The following is a 25,796-nucleotide window of genomic DNA, read 5'->3' on the forward strand; positions in this document are numbered from 1 at the left end:
CCAAGACAAAGCACAGACTCTAGTTTCACATGTATAGTCCTCACCTGCATTAATCCACATTCCTTAAAAAACCCCCCTCTTACTCTAAATGTGTATTTGCACCTTTATGGATAAGCTGCTCTGAACATCACTGTTACTGCTTTCTCCTTCTCAAGGTAACTACAGACCTGACACATTTCCGAACTCTTGGCCATGACCCCTGCGACAAGGGTAAGGGGAGGTAGACCAAGAGTTATTGTGGAACAGCAAGTAGACTATGGGAGAGTAGAGGCAGTGGGGCAATGAAAGATGGACTTCTTGAATAAAATCCCCTAGGTTACATACTACTTATACCTTCCAGTGCATTTAAAAAGAAAAAGATCAAACAATGCTGTATGCACATGAAAATAGTGTGTTTGTGGTTTTTTTGGTTGTTTTTTTTTAAAGCTTATGGATGGCATGTTAATCAAAACGAATACAGCTAGGCTTGAGATGTGACATTTAGGAAAAAATCCTTTACTGGTGAATTCTCTAATTATGTCAACTTTATTTATGAATGAAACCACACAATGGTAAGAACCTGCGAAATTACCAACCATTTCTGGACGTTCAAAAGTTTGTCATGGAGCCTACTGCAGCCATCCACTACTGCAGTGTTGAATCTTTGGATATATCTACACACAGAAAGCACTATTCTGGAACTAAGTCTCCATACATACATATAACAGCGAGTACATGTTTTCTGGATGGCTATAGCACACTGTCTGAACATGGCTCTTGCTCAGCTAAGAAATTTTCTGGAGTGTGAGGTAAGTCAGGATTCCTTTTACACCAAAGGAATGAAAGCAGAATAGCAAAGCAGATAGAAGTGCAGCAAAAACAGTGTGATTGCAGGCATAAGAAATGGTGGAACAAAGGAAGAAAGTGATACATGGTTTACATGAAAAAATTAGAACAGATCATAAATATGACACACCAGACGTAACAATTCACCTCCAGCATCACTCTGCCATGTAAACCGCAAAACAAGAAGTCCTCACAGTGGCCAATCTGATGATGCAATAGCTCTATGAATTCACAGCACAGGGCATATACGTACCAACTTCCTTTCTTAAGTACTTACTTTCTTCACAAGATCTAAAAGGAACCACACTGTGACAGAACATTCCAGATGGACGGAGTAATTAACTTACCTGCTGATGAGCAGTACAAATTCAATCTGAATCCCTACGTACCAGAGAGCTACTGCTAGCAGCACAATTAAGACACAAGGCTGGGAGAGGGGATGCCAAGACTGTTTCCAAACAATTGCTAACTACTCTTGAAGATCTGCTATAAAAGCTATTTTCTGAAACAAATACATGTTAAATTTGAAGCATGCTCTTGAAGGCAAGATTAGTTTTACAATTTGAAATGTTAATCCCATTTCTCTCCTTTGAAAACATACTACTTGTTTTAGTGTACTTCCATTTATTAAAAATACCTTTTTGTCAAAAGCATCCAATATTAGGGGGGCGTTTTCATTCTGTTTTTGAGGACAACATACTTCTCATTTGCAGTGATATTTTATGTTTCTCCTGTCTCAGTCTTATTCATTCTATACTATTTTCCACTCTGTTGTGCTCAAATGTTCTCAAAACCCAGTTATTTCAATTTGAATTCATTATGTCCTTCTTTATATGCTTCTGTTTACCTCAGTGGAAAACTGAAATGTGCTGCCTAATTACGTTTGCTTTATCATTCTAATTAAATTGTTAATTAATTGATCTCAGCATCCTTTAAACAAGATTCATAGCAGTGAAATAAGTAACATAGAAAGGCATTTGACATAGAGCAGGAGACAATAATCTGAAATTCCACTGTGCAAAATATAGTTGGAATGGATAACTAAAATTTTTCACTCCAAATCACTTTGTACTGGTATTCAGCTGTGTCTACCACTGCATGTTTGATGCTACACTCTTGATGTGTTTAAATCAGAAAAAAATAGATTTAACAGTTCAATTTCAAAACAATATACAGATTGTGAGTTAAGTGAATATAAATTTTCTATGTCTTTACACATAGTAAATGACAGTAAATAGTGACAAACTAAACCAAAGCACTTTAATTCAAAATAACTAAAACCCATCCATTTTAAAAGATATTAATTAACCCTGCAGGGTACATGCAGGATTTGAAATGAGTCCAAACAATGTCCAGCTTAATGCTAAGAACTTATAAAATGAGCTATCAGGGCCTATTAGTGCATTGTAATGGCTTAGATACTTGAAGAAGTGACCCTAAAATCTCTATTCTGACCCGACTTTCAGAAATGGGGCAGAAGATTGACCTTCACACAATATAATCAGCAAAGGATCTAGAAAATGTATATCTCTGTTATGTGAAACCACAGTTTTATTTACTCAGGCATGTTCACTTAGGAGTTAAGGTCCACTCAAGCATCATTTCAGGGTTAAAGGTTATAGTATAAAGCCATTATGTTTTCACGCAGAGTAGCATGCTACCATTTGTCTTGTAGTAATATCACAATCAGACGCTACCTTTTTAGCTTGGCCCAGCGGTGAGTTTAAGACCTTGGCATATACATTGTAAAATAGACTGGTACTTTCCACAAGTCATTCAAACTGCATTTGCTAAACTTTAGATTGGTGTATATTTTGTCTATGCTATTCTCTATAGACACACACAGAGTTTCAAAAAGGTTTATGATCTGTGATCCTGTAGAAGGTCTGTTTTTATAATAATTAGGTTGATTCTATGTTCAATATACAATCAATGTATAGAAAAAAAATCAATACTTTGGCTTTCAGGTTCAGTTTCACAATGGGGTCAATGTCTTTGTCTCAGAAAACTGAATAAAGTAACTTTAAAAGTAGCTACAAGGACAATAAGGATTTCTGAAGTTATCATTCAAGACTTGTTTAAAATTCCTTGCTATTGTTTACCAGTTCCTACTATTCTTTACATACCTATTCCAAATTGAGAACATTTCTTCATCAAGAGCTTACTAAATTAAGGCTCTGTGCAACAATAAAGTCTAAGTTTGATCACAAGAGAAGCAGTGTTTGTAAAACTATTCACAACAACAAACTAAAAGTTTGTTAAACTGACAACATTTACATTAGATACAATAAATCAGAAAATGCTTACAGTGCCAGCAACACGCACTGAATGTGCTAACAAGGTGGGGTTTTAAATACTTGTATTTTGCACCTCTTAGAGAGATGGCATAGGTTGTACATACATTTATTTTCTCATGTGCTATACACAACCTATGTATGCTTTGAGGTTAGGTAGGTCTTGAGGAAAACAGCAACACCACATTTTGCTACTCTTTAGAATTTGATTCTTACATAAGTAAGTCAAAAGTTAGAAGAACGACAAATTTTTTTTAACCTTAATTTTTTTGTAACTTTGTAACAAAAGGTACAAAAACTAGATGCTTCCTAAACAACAGAATCTTGATTTTATATATTCTTTGGACTCACACAGGGATACTGAAATCTACCACCAACTGCTATATTACTGTATGCAATTTGACCACCATATACCAGTAATGTCTATCAAAATATAAATATATGTTTTAAAACATAATAGCATTACGAATCATAGGATGATTCAGAGTGTAAGGGTTAGACATACATATGAAGATGCGGAGTACTTTCAAAAAATGTGATTGTTTCTGGGTGCGTTTTCTGCAAAAGCATGCCAGTTATCTCATAAGTGCTACTTCACGACATGAAGGATCCTTGGTTTTGTGATCTGAAGTCTGTGCATAAAATTGTTATAGCATAAATTTGTATACAAAATTACAACAAGCATTTCCAGTAAAGTAAGATCAAGGTTGTCAGATAAAATACTTGATTTAGGAAATGACAAAATTAAGTTAGTTAGACCCTCAGCACAGCTGTCTTGCATGTATGCCCTAGGAAGCAATATGTAACTAAGTATCTGCCATGTACTATACTTCACAGAGGACCACTGCTTCCTTTTAGTTCACAGAACTAAAGGCCAGTGTTCACTTAATGATAAAATAATAAATATTTACACTTCAGTTAAATATAGCCCCATGTCTTACTTTCTGAATTTACCTTTTAATAGAGCAGGCTTCAAGCCTTTGGCTTGAAAGCTGTATGCAGGCTACCAGAATTCATTACCTGCTTTTCAGTGTCTCACTCACTTTGAAAGATATCCAACCAGTTTCCCCTAACAGAACAATTCCTCCACCTCACAGTCCTTGCTGACAGTGCTCCTTAGAGCATGTGGTGGTGTCCCTGGGCACAGGCAGAAGTCAGAAAGAGACCTTCTTTAGATGAAGCCCTGAGGCACAGAAAGAGGAAAAACATCCACTAACTCTTGAGGGTCCAAAGTGCCTAGAACCTCATTTTTTGAGCATTTGACATTTCTGCTTTAGCTGTTGAAATCACTGTTTCAGCTGTGATTTGCTTCTGCAGATCAGACCCTAGGCTTTCAGAAAAACAACATACTATCCCACCTTCACAGCGAATCCTCTGGCAGACGGAGGAAGAGAATCTGCTCTCCAAGCAACAAGCAACCGCACGAACCATGAAATGCCCATTTACACAGGCGATCCTAAAATAATGGTGCATTTTGTAGAGCCAAGGACTCAAAGTTAAAACATACTTTTGTGGGTATTTTTTGAGGTAAAAAATAAACATCAAAAATCCCGTCATCTGGAATATCAGCTCCTCCATAGGTTGTTAGCAGGATTGCAACTTTCAGACTAGCTCAACTTCTTTATGATTACGCAAATAAAGTAAATGAAAACATTGCAGCAGTCTACAAAGAGCAGCAGTTAAAAAGAATGAAAGATGTATTTCACCTGAGCAGTCACAGGAAGGTGATGCACACAGACATCCCTTGGAAACATAGTTCTGTTGCTGGCCCTGTGGGAAACATTTTCTGGTGCACCCACGATTTCTTTCCAGCCCCCTTGAAGCTGAGGTAGCATAGCCTCCTTTCTGTCTTTGCCTTCTTGTCTCAGTCCAGTTACTCGTAGGACACATTCATTTCGATCATTGTGATTTCATCCCAGGCTCCTCTCTGGCCAATCTGGTTTCTCTCTTGGAAAAAAACTCATCAAATACGTCCTTATTTCCAATTCTCCTTCCTGCCCAGCCCCTGCTGTTTTACTCATCCTTCTCCCCCACATGCTCCTTGTTTCATGACTCTTTCTGATTAGGCTTACTGTTTGTCCCACTCCCTCCCCTGATCATGTGCTCTTAGCATCAGAAAGCAATATGGACCCTTTCCCCATATTTAGGCTATGAAGACTTCAGGTAGAAAAAGAGACCGATTTAAAGATTAAGAGCAAATAATCGTAGCAGTATCTGCCACCGTCCTTCAAATTCATTCATATATGAATGAAATTTACAAAATCTACAAATTATTTTTATATATATTTACAAATTATGAAATATGTATCTACAAAATCTACAAAATCCGAAATATATGAATATGAAAGCAGTAGTATATATTAAGCGTCAACTGTATTACTTAAGTATTCTTTTTTGGAACAGTACTTTTGGAATATCAAGTACTAAATTTGTTTTGTTGTCTGCTTCTATGCTATCCAACATTCAAATTCCCAATTAAAAAGAGCAGGAAGAGTAAAATTTGCTACTCATTTCTATGCCAAGTTTCAATTATCATGCTCCTTATTATTCAGCGCTGAAAACATTTCAATAGTTACCAGGTTCTCACCTCATTCAAATTGAAATACTTTTTTGGGGTTTTTTAAATCAATTTTAGAGAGAAGACAATGTTTCTTATTCATTTGACAAGCCCTGCCGAAGACAATGAGATTCTTTATATTACTAAGGCAAGTCAAATTTGACTTGTACTAAAAACAATTGAAAAAATATGACACTAATTCAAAAGCTGACAATGCTTTCAAACATTTGGGGAAAGATGGCACATTGCAGTTCTAGTTTCATCATCTTACAATATTTATGTCACCAATAAGATCTTATTTCATGCAGGGTCAAAGTAAACTCAGGTCAGGTAAAATAAATCTTCAACAATATCTTACTAAAAAAAAAAAACTTTTAAAAATCCAGGTTTTCTTCTTCCATATATATAAGGTGAATATATATGTAATTATATATGTAATAATTATATGTGTAATAATTATATATACCTGTATGTACACACACAAAAAAAGCCCATGCCAATTAGACTGATTTAATTAAAAATCACAGGATAATCTCTTCTGAGCAGTACATGCATATTTCTCATTTTGGAATAAGAAACATTTTGCAATTACAAATCAAATCCCTATATTTAAATGCTCAGATTTGTAAAAGGATCTTAAAGGATATAATTGGACTCATTGTTTCCAAGATTCTGCCTATTTCTTTTTGACAGTTCACACTCAACTATTACAACAGTTGTACAGAGCTCTTTAAACGCCAAACCTAGACAATTCTGTTTATTCTAAAAAAAATAAAATTCAAAGAAACAATTAATATATGAAAACACAGAATTTTCATTAATTGTTCTTACTCATCAGCAGTTCAGTCTGATTCTAGATCAGCCTTGCAGAATTACCTGGCATAACATCTTCCCCTTCTGTTAGGCTGTCACTTACCCTAACAAACAGTAAAATGTGTGGCTGATAAATAGTATTTACCATATCATCTTCTGAAGAGCACAGAAATAGAATCCTCAAAAGAAAACACTAGAGTAATTATGAGGAAATACATATTTGAAATAATGAGAATCACAACAGGTTTAAAGCACTTAGATTATCTCTATCAATTTTTATTTGTCTGAAATCATCTATATTGTTGTGCTGTATGTAGTGTCAACAAAAATAAATATTTGGAATTCTGTATTATATATGTTGATTGTTATCATAATTACCTTTGCCTGCCAAAGGAAAGTGTGAAGTATTATAACTTCTGGAGGTTAACACAGGAGACATGCAACTGGCTGCTACATTATGCAAACATTTACATTGTAAAGCATTTATCAGTTAGAACAAAGATTGCAATGAACAAAGTCTCTGCTAAGCAGTTGATCTCGAATATGGTATTTAATACCACTACTACAATTTAAGTTTTTTTCAATGCTAGGTATGACAGCATGTTTCTAATTCTGGAACTGGAAAATTCAATGGGAATGGGAAGGATAAATACTTCTTTTTAACAGGTGCTTTGAAAATAAGGAAAAGAATTCAACAGGAAGTTTATCTGAGCAAACAGCAGATATTATTCGGAGAGCTTCCAAAAGCTGTCCATCTCTCCCTTGATTCATATAATTCTAGTTTCTTAGTGTATACCTGTTTTTTTTCCTTAAAATTATGATAAATTCAAAGACAGTATGTTTTACTGTCCATTTAGAAACTAGTGTAGAGATCTTCGCTTTTAAATGCCAAACCTGTATGACCATTTTATTCCTGTGTATCTTTAAGCATTTTGTTGGTCCTACTGCCTTTTTGAGTAGCTATACGACTTACTTTAAAAGGCAGCTTAAAATCACTGAAGAATGTTTCCTTTTGCTACTAATACAAGTAATTACATTTAAATGGTAAGTCAAGGCTTACAAACCTGTTCTCATTTTGATGCCCAACTTTTATACTAAGTAAAAAGTCTGCTTCTTCATGAGGAAAGTCTCAAAATTCTTTAAGAGTGTGCCTACATGCAATAAAGGATAATTAAATTGCCGTGTGCATTTGTTCCTAAACATTCATAAGTCCTTTAACTTGGTGGCTGTATGTCAGAGTTTCTTTATAAAAAACAATATAAACTGTGTTTTACCAAATCTAAATACAGATCAAGAAAGTGACGAATGTCTTACCACCAAAAAAAAAAAAAAAAAAATTGAACACAAGCTTCAGCTCATACCTTAGACCCATGGATTTTCAACCTTTTTCAAAGATTATTATTAAACTAAAACCAGATGTAACAAAACCAGTCCTTGTTATTAATGCCCACCCACAAGTTATTTTATATAAATAGTTGATTTTTTATTTCGACACTTTCTCACAGATCTACATTTGAAAGCAATGCCTACTAATCTCAGCTGGCAAAGAGAGAAACATTACAGTTCATAAATACTCATAGTTCACTGCTGCTTACTAAATAACTGCACTAGTCTAATCAAAATGAACCAAACAAAAACCACCCACATAAAAATATTTTCTGAGACAATCTATAATTAAAGCATCTTCCTCTTGTTACTTTAACCCAGGAAATAATGTTAGAATGGACTCAGATTCACCTGTCAGTAACTAAGCCTCTACCACAGGAGATATGCAGCTGAACACCCCTTCCTCATAGGGAATTTACATTGGTTAGTTTTCAACAGAAAATACAATGCATGATTTTAAAAGCAGATTATGGTTGTGGGCAAAATTATCAAATTAATTCTTAGCAGTAATAAAAAAAACTCTGTTTATCCGGCTAAGCTCATTTTTAGCAGAGTCTTTAGCCACACAAACAAAAGGAAATAGTATTTTCTACTTTGGGAATGTCCAATTAAATAATAAATAAATCTACAAATTGCCTCAAATTGCCACAATTTCAAAATAAGAACCAATATACAGCAAAGATAAGGACCCTGTATACAAGCTGCTTGGCCGTATTATGTTTTATTATGAAGACATTCCAGTATTTTCAGCCTCACAGAATTTATACTAGGGAGCTGATTTGTAAAATGGCTTAAGAACGTACAGTGTTTTAGCTGTGTGAATAGGGAAATTTCATGGAACTGGGAATGTGCTTACAGTAGGCATGCATAAAGCTGCTCTTTTCACATTCTAAATTCATATGTACTGGCACATTGCAGTGGGTATTTTCCTGACATACTGTCATGAGGGACTACCCAATACATTTAGTAATACTGTTCCTTGTCTTACTGTCCAAAAGGAGCTCCAGTAAGTGAGCACATAAAAGCTCTGAGCCTATTCTCTTTGCTAATTCAGGTGTGCTGGCCTCCCCTACTTTCATGAAACCAGCCGGTGAGCGTTATAACCATTAGACTCATGTCTGAAACCAAATAAATTCTACATAAAATCTGCAGCTGCCACATAGGAGGTTAAAAAGTGATTCCTTCCATACTTTTTGACGGACATGGCTGAAGCATCTAAATAAAGGAAAGGATTTAAGACTGTGAATGCATCAGGTTAGGAACTGAAACTCCAAAGAGAGGGAGATTTAATGACACACAAATCTTGGAGTGCCACCTGTGGTGATTTCCAGCCCATGCCACTACGTGTACAGAAATGCCTCCTTACCTGAAGGAGGATTAAATTTTATTGTCACGGCATCTAAAGTTCAGTTCAGCAATGCCCAAGTCTCTTTTCCGACACAGCTCTAAGTCCTTCACTTTAGATAACCCAAATGGGTGGCATTTAAAATGAGCAGGCACTCCTGAAAATGTAGTACTGCACAATTTAACAAGGAGCCTACAATAAACCTACATGTGGAAGAGGTTAGAAGTCAGGTCTGCTGGTGGCCCTCAGCATACCACCGCTGTAAGTTGTCTTGGTTCTGTCTCCCGTTTCTACCCCATGAACAGCTCTGTAACAAATCTAGAGGCTTATGAGACTTCCTACCTGTAAAATGGATCTAATATTTATTTCACAGATGTGATATTGTACAGATTAGTTAATACCAAAAAAGTGCTGGGGGGGGTATAGTGTGATATTTACCCTCTTCTGAGCTGATATAAAACACACATTTAAACAAGACAACAAAACACTGCCTTAAAATATTGGAATTGGCCTAAATATAAAGGGAAACCTAAAAATTAAATTGGAAAAAAAAGTATCTAGATAATGAAATGCACATTCAGCCAGCACTAGCATAGATGGAAAGAAAGTAAATTTAATTCACAAAGCACAGGTCACAGTTCAACAATAAATATCAATAGACAAGGAGTTGGTGTTAAAAGGTATAACAGGCTCAAATTACTTTCTTTTTATTCCTGAATATGACCTGCAGAATTCAATTTCTCAGGTGCAAGAAGCACAAACACATTTGAATACTCCCAAATTACCAAAAAAGCCCCAAACAAACAAACAAAACCCATCTTGCATTATTTTACATTCCGTAAATACAAAATGTTGCGAGATGGGAGGTGGAAGGTATTAGGGTAGAGGGCTATTACAATCCTATTCTAATTTTTGCTGGACTACGAAACATGTCACAAAACCAGTACACATCTCAGTGTAGCTGGAGTTTTCTTTCGGGACACCAAAGAACTACAAGACAAAACTATGCACAGAAGCTTAGATAGGATACATCTGTAGTACAAACGAGTAAAACAATGGCTTTCAGGAAGTGAATGAAATTATAAGACAGAAAATCATCAGGTGACTTTCAGTGCAGAAGACAATAATGCATTCTATAATTAAGTATAATGTTTCATTCAATTCATCCTCTCCCTCATCTTCAAATAATTAAAAACTCAAAACAGATTCATGTTTTTCATTCTTTTGTTGCATATTCCATGACAAAGTACAACAACAAAAAACAAATTACAGATTTTAATTAAAAAACCATTCACCAGAGCAACAAGATAAGAGGCTTGTGTATAGGGCAGAAGCAGTAGATGTCTTATATGAAAACTTTAGAAAGTCTTTTGACAATTTCATGAGAAACACCGTCTAAATAAAATTTGGTTAAGATAGATGCAGAGCTGATCAAGAAAACTGACTCTGGAGAATAATTCTCAAAGGTTTACTGTAAAAGCAGGTGATTTTATCAGGTGGAGTTTCCATAAATGCCTACACCAGATTGTGCTCTGTTCAGTGTTTTCATTGATCATCTAGATGATGGAAGGAATATGCTTATTAAATTAGCAATATATCAACTTAGGAAGTCCAGTATGTTCAAAGACAGCCTTCAAAGGACAAAAGCAATGAATTGGGAGAAGTCTGGAAACAGAGGAAAAAGTTCAACAGGGACAAGTACCAGCTATCGCACTTGGGTGAGAATAATCTGCTACATAAATACACAGTCAGGAATAACTGATCCCTTTTGAAGAGGACCAGGATCTTACGGCAGGTCAAAAGCTCAACATGAGTCAAAGTCATGCTGTTGTAAGAGAGGAAAATACCATATTGGGATTACAGGCTGTAAAATACAAAATCACCTGGTATACTTAGCATTATGAAGGTCTCAACTGGACTACTGTGCCCAGTTTTGACAAACATTCTTCAAGAAAGATACAAACCAAACGTACAGAGTCTAAAGAAAAGTCAGAACCTAGCAAAAACTGTAGCTTAAAAAAAAATGATAGAATTTGGCTTGCTCAACATAAGGAAAAGAAGATACAGGCAAGGCCATGTGACAACTTAAAACACCTAAAAAGCTATTACAAAAGAAAATTTCATTTTTGCCAATGAGCAAAACAATAAAAACAATAATAAGTTTAAGCTTTAGTAAAAAAGACTACCATTAGGTATCAGGAGACATTTTCTACCAGTAAGGAGAGTAGATGTGAAATCACCATTGCTAGGACCAGTATGTTCTGAATCTTTGTTTTATGGGCTAGTCACTCAAGTCTTTTGCAGGTGGGCTGCAGTCTTAATTAAAAACCACAAGGCTAGGCCTCCAGTAATTAGTACAAACATGCAGTTGTACACGTATTCCTCATACATTTTCCATTTACCAAACCACTTGTACAGGGGGCTCTTAATCCACCAGGTTTACCAAAAATTAGTTCTTTAGAATAATGCCTTGTTCATTTCTTTCCACATTATTGAAAATATTTTGAAAATTTATTAAGAAACATAAAATTTTATTTAACTGTACTGAGACTCAATAAGAGTATTTAATTTGTTAAGGTAAGTACATGAATAATACATGAATACATTGGATTTTCATCGGGTCACTGCTATGTAGATTAGTTTTCATCATACTTTTCAGTCAGAACTGTCATCAGACAAAAAATTTCAAATGGATATATTATTCACCAAAGGTTTCAAATTCTCATTTCCAGAAATATTTTACACAAAATAGTTTTGTTTGAATGCAATTCTGTGAATTGAAGCTGAATTAAGTTGAAACTTTTCACCCCAACATTTTCAAAAGACGACATGAGTTCACCTATTTGAACACGATTTTTTAAAATGAAATACAGTGCAACTTTTAAAAAGTTCTCTAAAAAGACTTGAAACAAAACCAAAACAAGGTGCAAGTTATGCATAACATTTCAGTTACATTGGTATGGAGAAAACGAAGAACAGGGACTGTCCTTGCTACCTCCACATTACAGCCACTGATGAGAATATATTACAATACAGACAAATGCCCCATCTGACGTGCAAGTCAGATCCCATCATCAACTTTGTGTGGCATTGAACAGAAGGTAGCTACTCAAGGATGTACTCCAAGCATGGCATTTCTTGAGCATGTTTTGCACCTCATGCCTGTACTTTTGTGAAGGGCAGCACTGAAAGCATGGCTAGAACATGGCAAGTAAAAGGAATGGTGAAAACAAAAAGAACGATTACGGAGAAACAGGCAAGTTCCACCCAAACTGCAACAATCTACTGCACATCAAGCTAAATGAAACTAATTTGAAACTATTTATTTCAATTATGCTCAAATTTGAAATATTTTAAGAGAAAACTCTACAATGCATTAAAAGACTAAGCTTAATTAATAATATAGTACATCTTAAAGGGATGCTTACCATTGTTATCCTACCCTCTCAATTAAAAAGGTGATTAAGATAAGTTCTCTAATGTAAAAGTAACACCCATGAAATTAATTAAAATAATTCATGCTCTTCTCCTTCTACCAATCTAATTTAAGGTGTTATACCCTATCTTCAAATTCTTTTAATTAATTTAAATTGAAAGATCCAACTTCTCAGGATGATCCATTTAGAATACATGGAATACTTTCAAAAATGCTTCAGATTATAGAAGGTCAACACCAGTGCGTAAAGTCAGACTAGCTCGAGTAGTACACTTAGAAACATACTTATGCCAACAATTTTTATAAAGATTAAGACAACAGATCTGATGCAAAAACCCAGCTAATCCAAGTGCCAAGTTACAAAACACTACTCAGCAATACAGAAAAGTAACTGCAGTTGCTCTGATAGATTCATATATTTTTACCAAAAGGTCCTCATTGGAATATCCTGAACAGGAGAACCAATTATTACAAAAACTTCAAACTGACCAAGGAAGAAAGAGGGTACTCAGAAGAGCTCAGCTGGGCTTCTTCACCTCCCACTTCTCTGAACTGGTGCCATGTTTGAAAGCATAGGCACAGAGTCAGGTTATGTTGGAATAAGTAGTAGAAAAAAAATACTTTAGAGGAAACAGATCCCTGATCGCAGTTATGATTATTCTTTTCACATATAGGCTCCTGATAAACAGAAGATTTTAGTGAGTGGGGAAAAGCAGAAGATTGCAAGACAGTACTTAAAACAGGCAAATCGCTGACGTTCCATCAGAGAACAGTTTCATAAAAACAATTCTGGTAGCAAGAGTAATTTAAAAGGTACCTGCTTCTCCCCATATACTTATTTTCTGCTCCATTCCATAAGCTTTATGCCAGTTATGTCAATGTGACTGCTTGGGATGATGCCGTAAACTGAATCAGTGAAGTGAATTGGATGGGGGAGGGGAGGGAGGAAACGGCTGCTTTTTCTTAACCCTGATCATGAAATGTTTTATTTAAAAGGAAGCTGCATAGTGAATAGTAAATTGTAGGTATCATAAATACAATATTTCATTCAAAACGGCATGTATCGTTGCTATCCAAACACTCTTCCAGTCAATTTATTTTCCGTTGAAGACTTTTTCAAGAGGGTGTGAGGTTCTGACATGGTAAACAATTTCAAACTGCCACACTGGTGGAATGAGAGAAGGCTCAGAAGACAACGAGTGGCAGTTTCTTCAGGTGAGAATAGCTACTGAGGCACAGAAAAGCAGGAAGCATATTCAAGTCGGTATGTTTTTCACCACAGAAAACAAGACATTTCCTCTAAAAAAAGGGGGGAAACTTCCACAGCAGCACCTGAAAAATGCAATCTGCTCCCTTGTTGATTCTAGGTAATGTTATATGAAATACAGGAGCACCTCTGCTGCCATAAAGGATGCCATCCTATGCTTTTCCTCAGGTAGCTTGATGGCATCTATCCTTCCAGGCAAGACAAATCAGTAGCTGCCGCAATCTCTCCATAGAGGAGCTCAGATACCTTTGAGTCACACAGTGAGAGCTCTGAAGAAACAAGTAGCTCTCTGAACACATCCTCACAGACTACTACCAGGAAAGAAGACCCCCTTCTCGTTCTAGTTATTTGAGAGGAAGGAAGAAAGAAGGAAAGGCTCTTTGTTTTAAAGTAGATTTTAATTTTTTTTTTAAGTAAATAGAAAGTTACGCAATTCCCAGTTTTAAATAAGCATAATTTTAAAATTAATACAATCTGAAAAAAAGAAGTGAAAACTAAAAGGAGAAAAAATTCATTTATTTCTATCTATTTTTCCTTGATATGTGTTTCCAACAGAAAAAAAAGTGGACTTGAAATTTAAGAAAAATCCTTCTCTCTTGTTATTTTCATGAAAAATATTATATGAAGGGGCAAAAATATTCTCCAATTTAGCTAGCTCATTTATTTGGGGGGGGACACACATTAAAAAAAAACCCCAAATTTTTCCAATATAAAACTTGTTGCAGAGATTGGAATTTCTAAATGTAAAATTAGCACAAACAAAAACAGTTCTAAAGATAGCGAGTAGGTGTTTTGTAACAGTAGCTATAGCCAGACACTATGTTTGCAGGAAACTATGCAACATTTTCCAGCAATAAAACATTTTTTTAAAAAAAATCAAGAAAACAAGTGAATATGTAATTCTACTTTTTCTGGATTTCACATAGATTACCTGTTTTCCTGTATGAACAGAGGCAACAGAATTTAAAGCTATCCTATTTACATCTACCCCAAACTGAAAGCTTAAGTCTTTGCAAGATCTACTTGCCTACAGGAGCATCAACTTTGGAATATGTGCCTGGATAGCTCTGTACCTGTAGCACCCTCTGCTGCTTTTTTAGTTCCAAAACATGTCATTGTACACTCAACCAAGTAGAAAATAAAATGAATATGTATTGAACATATTGTTTCTTGAAAATGGTTACATTATTAACTAATGCTATGGGCAGTTTACAAGAAAATGTTTTGCTATTACACATAGTATATTTGCAATTTCATACTACTTGAGCACTCTGGAATACCTTGTTTCCATGTTGACATCCAGCAGATACTAGATGAAAATCCCAAAACATGCTGTATTTCACTACTTAAAAATCTCCTTTACAGACACTGTAGCTTGCTTAGACTGGTGGCAGTTAGTAAAGAGGTTTATATTTTGGCCCTTGATCATTTCACTTAATTTAAACGCATACTTAATTTGAAATAATTACTGCAGGGACATAATTATACAAGCATTTCAGTCATAACTGCTTTCTCCCACCAGGAAAGGCAGGGGAAGGTGATACTCTCAAAAGCTCATTCTCGCAGAATCTTCCTTGCTTTTTGGACAGTGTTGCAGAAGAGAATTTTCTTCTTCAAGGATGAGCATGGCATGTGGCTCCTGGAGCCAGCTCGATGGATTCTGCCTGGGATCCATCGGTTCTTTTAAAGGACTACCTTAGGACTAGAGATGGTCTCAGGATATACCATCTTTTTAACAGATGGCATACTGTTGTCTAAAACGAACAGATGGATCCTTTCCTTCATTCCAGTCCTCTCTTCCCTGCCTCCATAGAATTAAAGCTGTATGAAGTGCATTTAGCACTGCATCCTGCCTGTGTGGAGAATTCATTTAGAGTTTTCACGTGGAAACTGCTCTCTCACAAAGGATGCACAGGAGAGAAAACATTTTTCTGGGAAAGTGAAAACCAATTGTAATTTGTAGTGTGACTTTTCATTCACAGTAGCAATCCTACAATGAAAATGCATTTTCAGTAATCTTTTTGAAAAAGACAGAATACGAGTGTAGGTACCAAGTTTGAAGAAGATATAGTGCAGAGGCAATTTCCAGAGTTAACGCTTGGGACCCTGCAATATGCCATTTACAGCTACTGCAGTTGGCTCCACTTTTGTCCTGAAGTCTTACTGGTATAAGGCAGCACTTCTGGAAGCAGTCACAAGTATTCCTCAAAAGCTGCTTACTGATATTTTATATAATGCTGCCAGCTAGTGGCACATCTTGTACTGAGTTGATACCTACCAGGAGTGTAGAGAAAGTGGTATTGGTGACTCTATAACTAGAGTCTGGTCTACCACTCTTCTTTTGATGGTGTATGGTGATGTAGCTGTTAAAGACCATAAGCAGAAAGATCAAAAAGTGAAACAAAAAGACCATAGAAATGCTCCCTGAAAGAGCTTGTTTTAACACAAAGTACTTAGGAACATTACTAGAAGAAACAAAAAAACTCCTCCCAAAACCACACAAACCACGTTATTTGAAACAAATGAATATGTTTAAAAAGGATGTAATATGCAACATGTTTCAGTTTTTACAAAATCTAATCTGTTTAATACACAATTATTTCATAATCTAATAATCTCTAGCAAAACATTAATCTTCCTGATAAATACTCAGTATGGCAGCCAAAACAAACACACAGAACACTAAAATATTTAACTGTTTTCTGATAACTCAGTCTGAATCATTTAAGTGAAGTTTAGTGCCCGGTAAATAAATTCTGATTATGCAGTGTGTCCTAAAAGAACATTAAAGTCTATAATTATTCAATGGGTCCCCTCACAGAGCATGCTACTGTAGATGGGACTGATAATATGTTCAATACTGGCTAGCTCCATTAGCATTAGGTATTAGAAGAAATAATCTAAGACTGTTAAAGACCATTTTAGAAATGTTTGGGGGTTTTTTTAGGGTAGACTATCATTTGATAATATGAAGTTCTTAAGGAACACCACAGCAATTGTAAAAAATAGTCGGCCTAATTTTAGAAATACTACAACTGTAGTTACCTTTGGGCGTAAAAGGAGGCAGGATTACTACCTACCATTTCCACTGTGGGTTAAAATAAAGAGAGCCAAGAAATACTCAGAAAAAGGTCAAAGAAAGAGTCAATTCAAATCAAGGAATAATGGGAGTGCACACAAATTCAGTCAGGTATGATCCAAATAGAGCAGCTCAGTAAACACATGGTTGGGGAAACTTTACTATGATGATGTGACAGACACATAGTTACTCTGGCTTGGACACTGGGGACATTTACTCCATACAGGTGGTAGCAAAAAGGTATGATTATTACACTTCAAGCCAGTATTGCATACTGCCAGAAGGTAACTATTTTACAGTTACCCTAACAGAGTGTAATCTAGAGTGCTTAGTAAAATGGGCATAAATCAGTAGTATGTACATCAATACAGACAGAAACTTACAGACACAGAATGGGGAAGCAGTGAATCTGGAAATGACTTAGCAAACACTGTATATAATAGCACAGCATGAACCCTCAAAGCAATACTGAATCCAAAAGGACAAATGTGAATCTTTGTATATACAGAGAAACAGTAAGAAGAACCAGAAATGTCATATTACTCCTGCGTTAGCACTGGTGGTGTGCCTATTAGAGTATAAGTCTTGTTCTACCGTCTGCAATCAGTAATAAAGTAGCTGAACTACTGGAAAAAGTTAACAGAAGAGCTGACAGCACATCTATCAACCGGAAAGCATATAGCGGAGTAAATTATTTGTGTTAACAAGGAAATTTGTGTAGATTGATCACAATCTAAGTACTCACACAAAGAACAAAGATTAAGAAATCATGTTATCATGTTTAACAGAGTAAGGTCTTGATCCACTATGTGAAGCACTTTTAGACAAAAAAAAAAAAAAAAAAAAAGGATTTTCTCTGCTGTTCAAAATAAATACCCGAGTTGTTATCTAATGAACTAATATAACAATATTTTTTCTGGATCCAAAACCCCAGTTTGGATTTTTTTCCTAATTTTTTCCCTGATTAAGAACAATTTATGAGAAAAAAGTAACTTGTTATAAAAGTCCCTCTAGCTTCCTATTCTGAGAATCTACAACATCAAATCTCTCTAAATGCCTCCCATAATTTAAGCAAAGCATTTTCTTCCAGATCCTAAATGTCTTAAATCCAAATGTTTTTATCATCCAGCTCATGATACCTACATATGTAGCTGATGTCAACCATAATTACAAATGTGAATTTTCTTTCTCAGAGTTAATATTATTCATTTGGATATTCATATAACCCTTAGATATAATTTTCATTCAGAAATCAGAGAACAAATTTCTCTTTGGCAACAGTTAAAGAATATATCCTGAAGTATTTTGTGGCAGGACCACACAACTATCTTCAATGTTCAGAACTGAATGAAAGCTAGCAAATTTTAAAAAGGAGAGCACATAGTTTATGATTATTTTTTCCATTTGAAGGCAAAAGTTTATTAAATAAATTGACCTTTTTGCTAATGAAAAGCCAATGTTTATTGAAACATAGCTTTGGAATACTAAGACTGGAGTTTTGAGATTAAACACATATATCAGAACAGTTTCTATATCATTGCTTTGATAAGGAGGAAGAGATAGGTGCACATTTCTTGAATATCTGGCAAACTTACAGAGACGCCCCCCAACTTTATTCTATCAGTTTGCTTGTTTGAAACCAAACCAACCAACCTGAAAAATCAGGCAGAATAATCAAACAAGAATTATATGTAGATCTGTAAATGTTAATTATGTAACAGTAATTACTCATTACACATCAAAAATATTTAAATATTTTTGCTCAGCTGCTTTTCCATGATCTACCACAGTTGTATAATTCAAGTCCATTAATAGCATAGATAATTTTATTAATAAGTGTACTGAAGCAGAGCAATACTGGGTCAGACATTGAAGGCCCACTTACGGCTCATTTTGTCTCAGGTTAATGCGGCCAGTAACTGATGCTTAGACAAGAGTGAAAGATCAGGACTAACACATCATCCTACTGCCCCATTAATTCTCCTAACATCCAGCACTTCCTAAGCCATAAGCGATGTCTTTACATTTGATAGCCACAGTAAATTTTTCTTGTACAATCTTTTCCCCTTTGCCTTTTGAATGCATGTCATGTTCTAGGATCCAAAACATTCTGTGGGGAGGAATTTCACAACTTGACTGTGTGCTTTCTTTTGTTTTTCTCTGGTTTGAGTTTGCCCTCTCCAAGCGAGAAGTATCGTTGTTTGTTTCCCATGTTCTTGCACTGTTGTTCCTCAGATAGCCGCTGCTGGCCACTGGCCAACACAAATCAATGGGCTAAACTAATTTTTTGCCCAACCCAGTTCAGCTGCTCTAATGTTCCCGATGCAGTCACAGAACCAAAAATAACCTGCACTGGGATGACTTAAGGGTGTATCAACACAAACAACTGTGCTACATAAAAGAGTGTAACACGTAAGACACTACGGTAGGTAGATCTGTATCTCTGACCACAGTAATGGTGTTTGTTTCTCAGCTAAATGAAATGGTTATTGAGGACTCTTACAGAAATATTTTATATTGATACAATTAGACTTCGATCAACATAGTACTGTATTTAAATAAACAATGACTTACAGACATTCCCCGTGTTGTCAAAACTTGTAAGAACATCTTTAACATTTAAGAGTCCGTTGTGAAATCTGGAAGAAAACATAAATAGTGACTTTACCAACACAAAAACAATAAAAAAAAACCCATCTTGCCTCTGGAAGAGGTTCTGGAAGAAAAGAGGTTCACTGCACATGTTCACTTCTCGCAAACCCCTTTCACAGACAAGTAGCAAACAGGTACTACTGTAGCCACCAGGGGGAAAACAAGGGGACAATCTCTAGTCTTCAAAGTTCCATCACTGAAATCCATGAACCAGGAACATGTTTCTCGGAAACTAATACTTTATCAAAACGAAAACATTTCCAAAGAGCATCAATTTTTGTTTAGCTGTGGAAGTCACATATAGGAAAGGAAGAATTTTGGTAAAGCGATTTCTTTGAAAAGGAAAAACAAAAGACGTATTTTTGAACAGCAGCTGTACACACATTCCTATTTTCTTCCACAAAATCAAGAACACTTCATTTAATTAATGTGAACAATGAAACCGATTAATGTGTTCAGTGAACTGCCCTTTCTTTGGTTTTACATTTGCATAACCCAAGTGAAATAAACATTCAAAACTGGGGATAATTAATTAATTAACTGAATTTCACATACCAACTGCAAATTTTAGAACACAGTGAGCAAAACACTGACAGCAACAGAAAGAACATGCACCAAAGTTGAATAAAAATTTGCCTAAGAAGCTTCCTCTAAATGTTACAGATGTCAGGCTAGCTGGATTCACACCAAAAAAGGCAACTAAAAATTTTGTAACTATTCCGAGCTAATCTAGGCCCAAAATGAACAAAATAAAAAAATCTTACACTTCACAACAATCAGATCACATAGCTGTTTCACTAATGCATTAAAAAAATCTAAAAAGAATTCAGCAAGGCAGTAAAATACAAAAATACAGTCTTTTAATAATGTTTCAAATATAGCTTTCAAGGCTGTTTAGGAACATGCTAATTTGAAACACTGAAAAAAATGGAAGAAATCCAACAATCCTAGCACCTACAAAATAAGTTCTCATTCTCTCAGCTTTTCCCTCCTGAAGGAAGATTATTGTAAGAATGAAGAAAAAAAAAAAATCAACCTTTTTGCAAATATGAAATTGTATATTCATAGTGCAAAAAAGCTATTTATAGCTTCTGATAAGCATAAGCATTAAATAAAGAAACACGTTTTAAATTTTGAGAAGCACCAAACAGCAACTAGACTAATTGTTAAAAAAATGAAAATCAAATGGAAATCAAGTTAAACGGAAATGAGCTCATTAACAGGGGCAACGAAATATATGAAAGATGTTACAAAAGAGTCAGCTGGACATTAGAGCTCTTCTCCCAGCTACATAAAAACAAACCAAAAATACATTCCTTAGCTGCAGTGGAAGCCTACAAGAATTCTGATGGATCATGTGGACTTAAAATGCACTTTTTCTTCTTTTTTTTGGCAAGTTTGTTTTCAATCAGATTGGACAACCGATGCAACAGAGTTAATTCAAGGGAAGTGACAAGAAAGTAGACGGGATCAGTAGTTCTGCCAACCACAGAGCTGCCCTTTAAACTGTCCCCTGCTGACTCCTTAGCATCCTACAAACTCCATAACTGTGCATATGTCTGATACAGTTAGGGTCTCTTAGACAGCTGTGAATGTCTCATCTTCTAAATGAATGCAGAAGGGGGGTGGGGGGAGATGCTGAGACAGTAAAGAAATATTTTAATCTTTGTTGGCATGCAGATTAGTCCTGGGATAACGTTTTGGTTTGGTTTTTTCTCCCCTCAATTTCTTTATGTACATAGTCCATATATAAAGGAGATTTATCATGCAAATCTCCAAGTGAAGCAAACAAAGGTGAGGATGAACAATTTAGCAATCCAGTACCTGTAGTTCAACAGAATGCTATGAAGAAAGAAAAACAGAAGTAAGTGGAGTGTCCTGATCTAGAAAAGAATACTGTTTATATACTTCAGGGTCAGAAGGTAGACAAAGGCAAAAAATGAGAAATGATGCAACCATAGCACTGGCCTTAAAATTATCACTAAACCAAATTTCAGGCTGTTTCCAAAATAATGGTTTATAATTGGAGATGAGAAGTGGACAGCTCTGAGTACTTCAGCCTGAAGAATAAGCTAAGATTCCACAACAGATGCATGCCACACACCTATTGTTTTTAAGGTTGTCCTGAAATTTTGGTGATGTTTTATTTAACTCAATGAATGTTCTTCATTTACATTATTATTTTTGGTACACTTGGTTTTTATTAAGGACCAGTTCTTCCTCTGATTATAAAACATTCTTTCCATAATTAAAATCAACACACACAAATTTCAAACATATTCTTACATTTATTATCCAGTGGCCAAAAGCTTGTGGTGTCCAAGTACAAACACAACACACCCCAACGTTTGCTCTCTTGGCCAGCAGAGGCATTTGCACAGGCACCCTTTTCTGGCTGCCTGCAATGCTCAAAATCTCTAACTCTCTGGCTCAGCAATCTCTTTCTTGCTTTCACAAATATTGCTCATGGGAAGCACATAAGCGAGCCATAATTTAATGATGAGAAGCATCCAGCTTTGCTATGAGGGACCTCCCCCTTCTCCTCAGTCTTCCAGATGCCCACTCCACATTCATCGTGAAACAGGACAGGGTTTAAGTTTAACAGCTGCTTCCTCTAGTCTGATCAGCTTATGAAACCTTCACTGAACAAAAGCAGGGAGCAAGCTCAATCTCCTAGAATGAGAGGAGTAGCCATTATGTCAACAGTCATCTGGATAGCAAAGCCGCTCTCATTTACTCCGAAAGTCACATCTCAGGTCTTAACTATATTACCATTATGGACTATTTTAAGACTACTCCACATTAGTAACAATGAATCTTCCAAAATTAATTAGCATGACAGGAAAATACCTCTTCCTGCTGGTAAAGCTTTTTCTCCCTACACGAGGCTAAAGAAGAGGCACTTAAATTCCACTGGTAACCATTTAACAGGGAACCCAAACAGCAAAGAATTGAGCATAACTTCTATTTCAGACAAGTTTTAGGACTGAGGAAAGCAACGTGCCAACAGCTGATCTGTTTGTGAAAGGCAAGGCTCAGGGAGACACATTTCCAAACAGCAATAGCCACGTTTCTCCATTTGGAGGACTGTCTTTGTAGAGCCTGAAGACAAACTCTGCATCAGCTACTCCCCAACTCTTTTCCATCGCAGATCTGACTTGCAGATTAAAAGTTACATGCACCTGTAAATACAGGTATTCTCTAACCCCAAATTCTGCCATAAATATCACGCTACTCAGTCCTGCACCTAAAAACCACAGCTTCCAGTTTGGAATCCACTGCTCTGCATACACCTCCCCAGCAGTTCTGTAACAGCTGCTGCTTCACTGTCCCATCCCATCAGCTGCTCCTCCATTACCGAGCCAAGACAAAACTGCCAATACACGTCACATCTTGTTTCTACGAATGCCTGTCATAATCACAGCTTTCCACAGTACGTCTTACAAACTGCCCATAAAGTTTGTAAGTGTCATGTGTACTGAATTACGAAAGCCAAGGAAAGGAATCACTGAAGCTTGTGGTTAAATCCCAACCCGAAAATTCCCATAAATTTCCACAGGCATCTCGAAATACAGAACAACATTAGCATTTAGTGCTTTGGAATATGTCATGAATGTTGTACAGTTCAAAGAACTTCAAAGAAGTTCAAAGATGTGATTGCTGAGATCAACAAAGTACTTCAAACAAGTATAGGTAAGCATCATGGAGAAAGTGAATTTCAGGCCAGCATGGTTAATCTGATCTACAGTGTTCTTATAATAAGTCTTCAAAGTACAGTATCCAAAAATTTCTATGGCTGAGGCAGTAAGTTATAGAAGACAAACCTATGAATGATAAACTAATTTATCTCATGTTTCTCCTGCTATGAAGCAAAGCAAAATTCCTTACTCTGGACTACGAATAAATCCACTTTGGGTGCATAAATAAAGTCAGAGAAAGAGAGACAGAGAGAGATATCTTTAAAATGTATTAATGTTCCTTCCTCTCCAATTCAGGCAACAGAAGTGGCAGAGTTTTACATGTATTTATAAATAGCTGCAGACAGTAGAATAAAAATAATCCTTCAGTAGCTCCCTATTAATGTATGCTTTTCATCAACCATAATGAAACAGAACTGTGTTCCTTCTCTTCTTTTACATTATTCTTCAACTGAATGAGGAAAAATAATACAAATAACTAAATACATATAGTGAACTTAAAAAAACTACTAAAAACTAAGATAGACTACGTTTCCATATAACACTCAAAAGAAAAAAACCACAACACACCACCATACTTTATTAACCTGGATACAAAATAAAACTACAGTATCTGTGGAAAATGAAAGACAGGATAAGGGTGAAAAAGTTACTGCTAAGGGTACTTTACAAAAAGGTTTGGTGAGTCAACATTATGTCAACAGTCACCATCAATTGTCATTGCGGCCCAGTAAGAATCTCAGTGTTACCTGCAAACTTTGTTATCTGATCAAATGTTTTTTTTTTCCTGGGCCAGAATATAGCAAAACAAGGTAACTCCTCTTCCACTCCAGTTCAAGATTTCAGCTTAATATGGTGAGAATCCAAAACAATGGCTTCTTCGACTACAAATTCTTTTCACAAATACACAGGTGTTGGGCAATATGATGGAACAGTCTTAGTTTCATCAGTGAATGAAAGTAGTGTGCTCCCAAATTACTTTTTACCTCTTTCCTCAATTTCCTCCTTCTGCAGTCAAGCCTTTATGCTGCTAAATCCACACGTTGTCTCTTAGCACGCAATAAATGGAAGAAAGCAAGTTTATCGTATCCACACAAATTGTCTATAAGGAATAGGCAATATTCCTTGAAATCTGCTTCCCTTCATTTTTTTATGTCTATCCCTAAAATAAAAATTCATTAAAACTTCAAAATGTTCTTAGCAGAAATATCCTATAGGAATAGCCAACGGAATTCACTCCTAAACCATCTTCTAACATGCCGCTTGCCACCGACAATTAACATGCCTCTCATTTCTAAACGAAAGGTCTAGAACCATCTAATAATTTCTTTCATATCTTTATCTAAAGGTTCATTCATATTAAGAATAAAGGCATGACACCTTGCAAAGAACACTTAGTACTCTTTACAAAGATTTAACCCTACCTATAAGCTGCTAACATTGTTCTTTTCAGTTCTGCATTTTAGTATTTGAAACACCAAATGACTGAGCAATGGAAAATATTTTACCACAGACATAACTTATTTCTTCTCTAATTGCTTAAAATGAGCCTACAATTTTAAAGTAAATTCATATCCTGAAATAAAAAAATTGAAGATATTGCTTCTTTAACTCTAATAAAAGAATAATTTTCCTGTCTAAAAGACAGACACCATCTCCACAGTGAGACACTGCATCTTTATGATCTATAATCACCTCATTGCTAGAACTATTCATACAAAATTTAAATTTAAAAGCATATTCCTAAGAATAGAAGGATTTAGAAATGCAGTATTAAATAAATATTTTAAAATGTCTCTACTTACTCTATATCTTCCTATCACCTTCCTAAAAACAAGTATTTAGCACACGCCTGATTTTTAACAGCAAAGTGAAATACCCCCAAAGTTAAAAAGAACTTGAATAAAGCTAAAAAAAAACCCACAAAAGTTTATGAATAAAAACATATTTTTAATGGAGAAAAGACCCAGAAAGCCAGATAACATCTGTAATGAAAGATATTTTTTTCCACTTCAAGCTTGCAAGAAATTTCACTCAAAATGAGGTTCATATTTTTCACCCGCAGACTAGATTACTCAGTTTACTGTACCCAAATCTGAATGTGAAAACTGCAGCAAGATTCCAGCTTGGACTGGATATGTCCACATTCTCCATGTTAGACTGCCATAAACATTCAGCCCGATTCCCAGGCTGACTTCCTGTCAGTTTAGGGATTTATTTTTTAATTAACATTAATTGCAAACAACATCAGAGAGCAATTTAATGTATGTAGCCACCCAATTCATATCAAGACAAGGATGTAGTACAAATCCAAATGAGACTAGACTAATCAAATGAGATTCTGGATTATAACACAAGAAATGTCATTTTGACACATCTTTCACCGCTAACAAAAATCACACTCATCAGACACTCCTTTTCATACCCCAGAGCTACCGTGAAGC

At 35.6% G+C, this 25,796-nt stretch overlaps 1 protein-coding gene across 1 annotated transcript in view; it reads right to left on the minus strand.

The window, feature by feature from the left end:
* The window catches only part of CAMKMT (calmodulin-lysine N-methyltransferase), a 223,285-nt gene that overhangs the window by 187,814 nt on the left and 9,675 nt on the right, over positions 1-25,796 (minus strand). Inside the window, exon 3 of the mRNA XM_076334423.1 lies at positions 19,577-19,641. Within this exon, the coding sequence (XP_076190538.1) occupies positions 19,577-19,641 (65 nt within the window). The remainder of the gene's footprint in view (positions 1-19,576; positions 19,642-25,796) is intronic.

Source organism: Aptenodytes patagonicus, chromosome 3 (genome assembly GCF_965638725.1).
Source record: "Aptenodytes patagonicus chromosome 3, bAptPat1.pri.cur, whole genome shotgun sequence".
Lineage (NCBI taxonomy): Eukaryota > Metazoa > Chordata > Aves > Sphenisciformes > Spheniscidae > Aptenodytes > Aptenodytes patagonicus.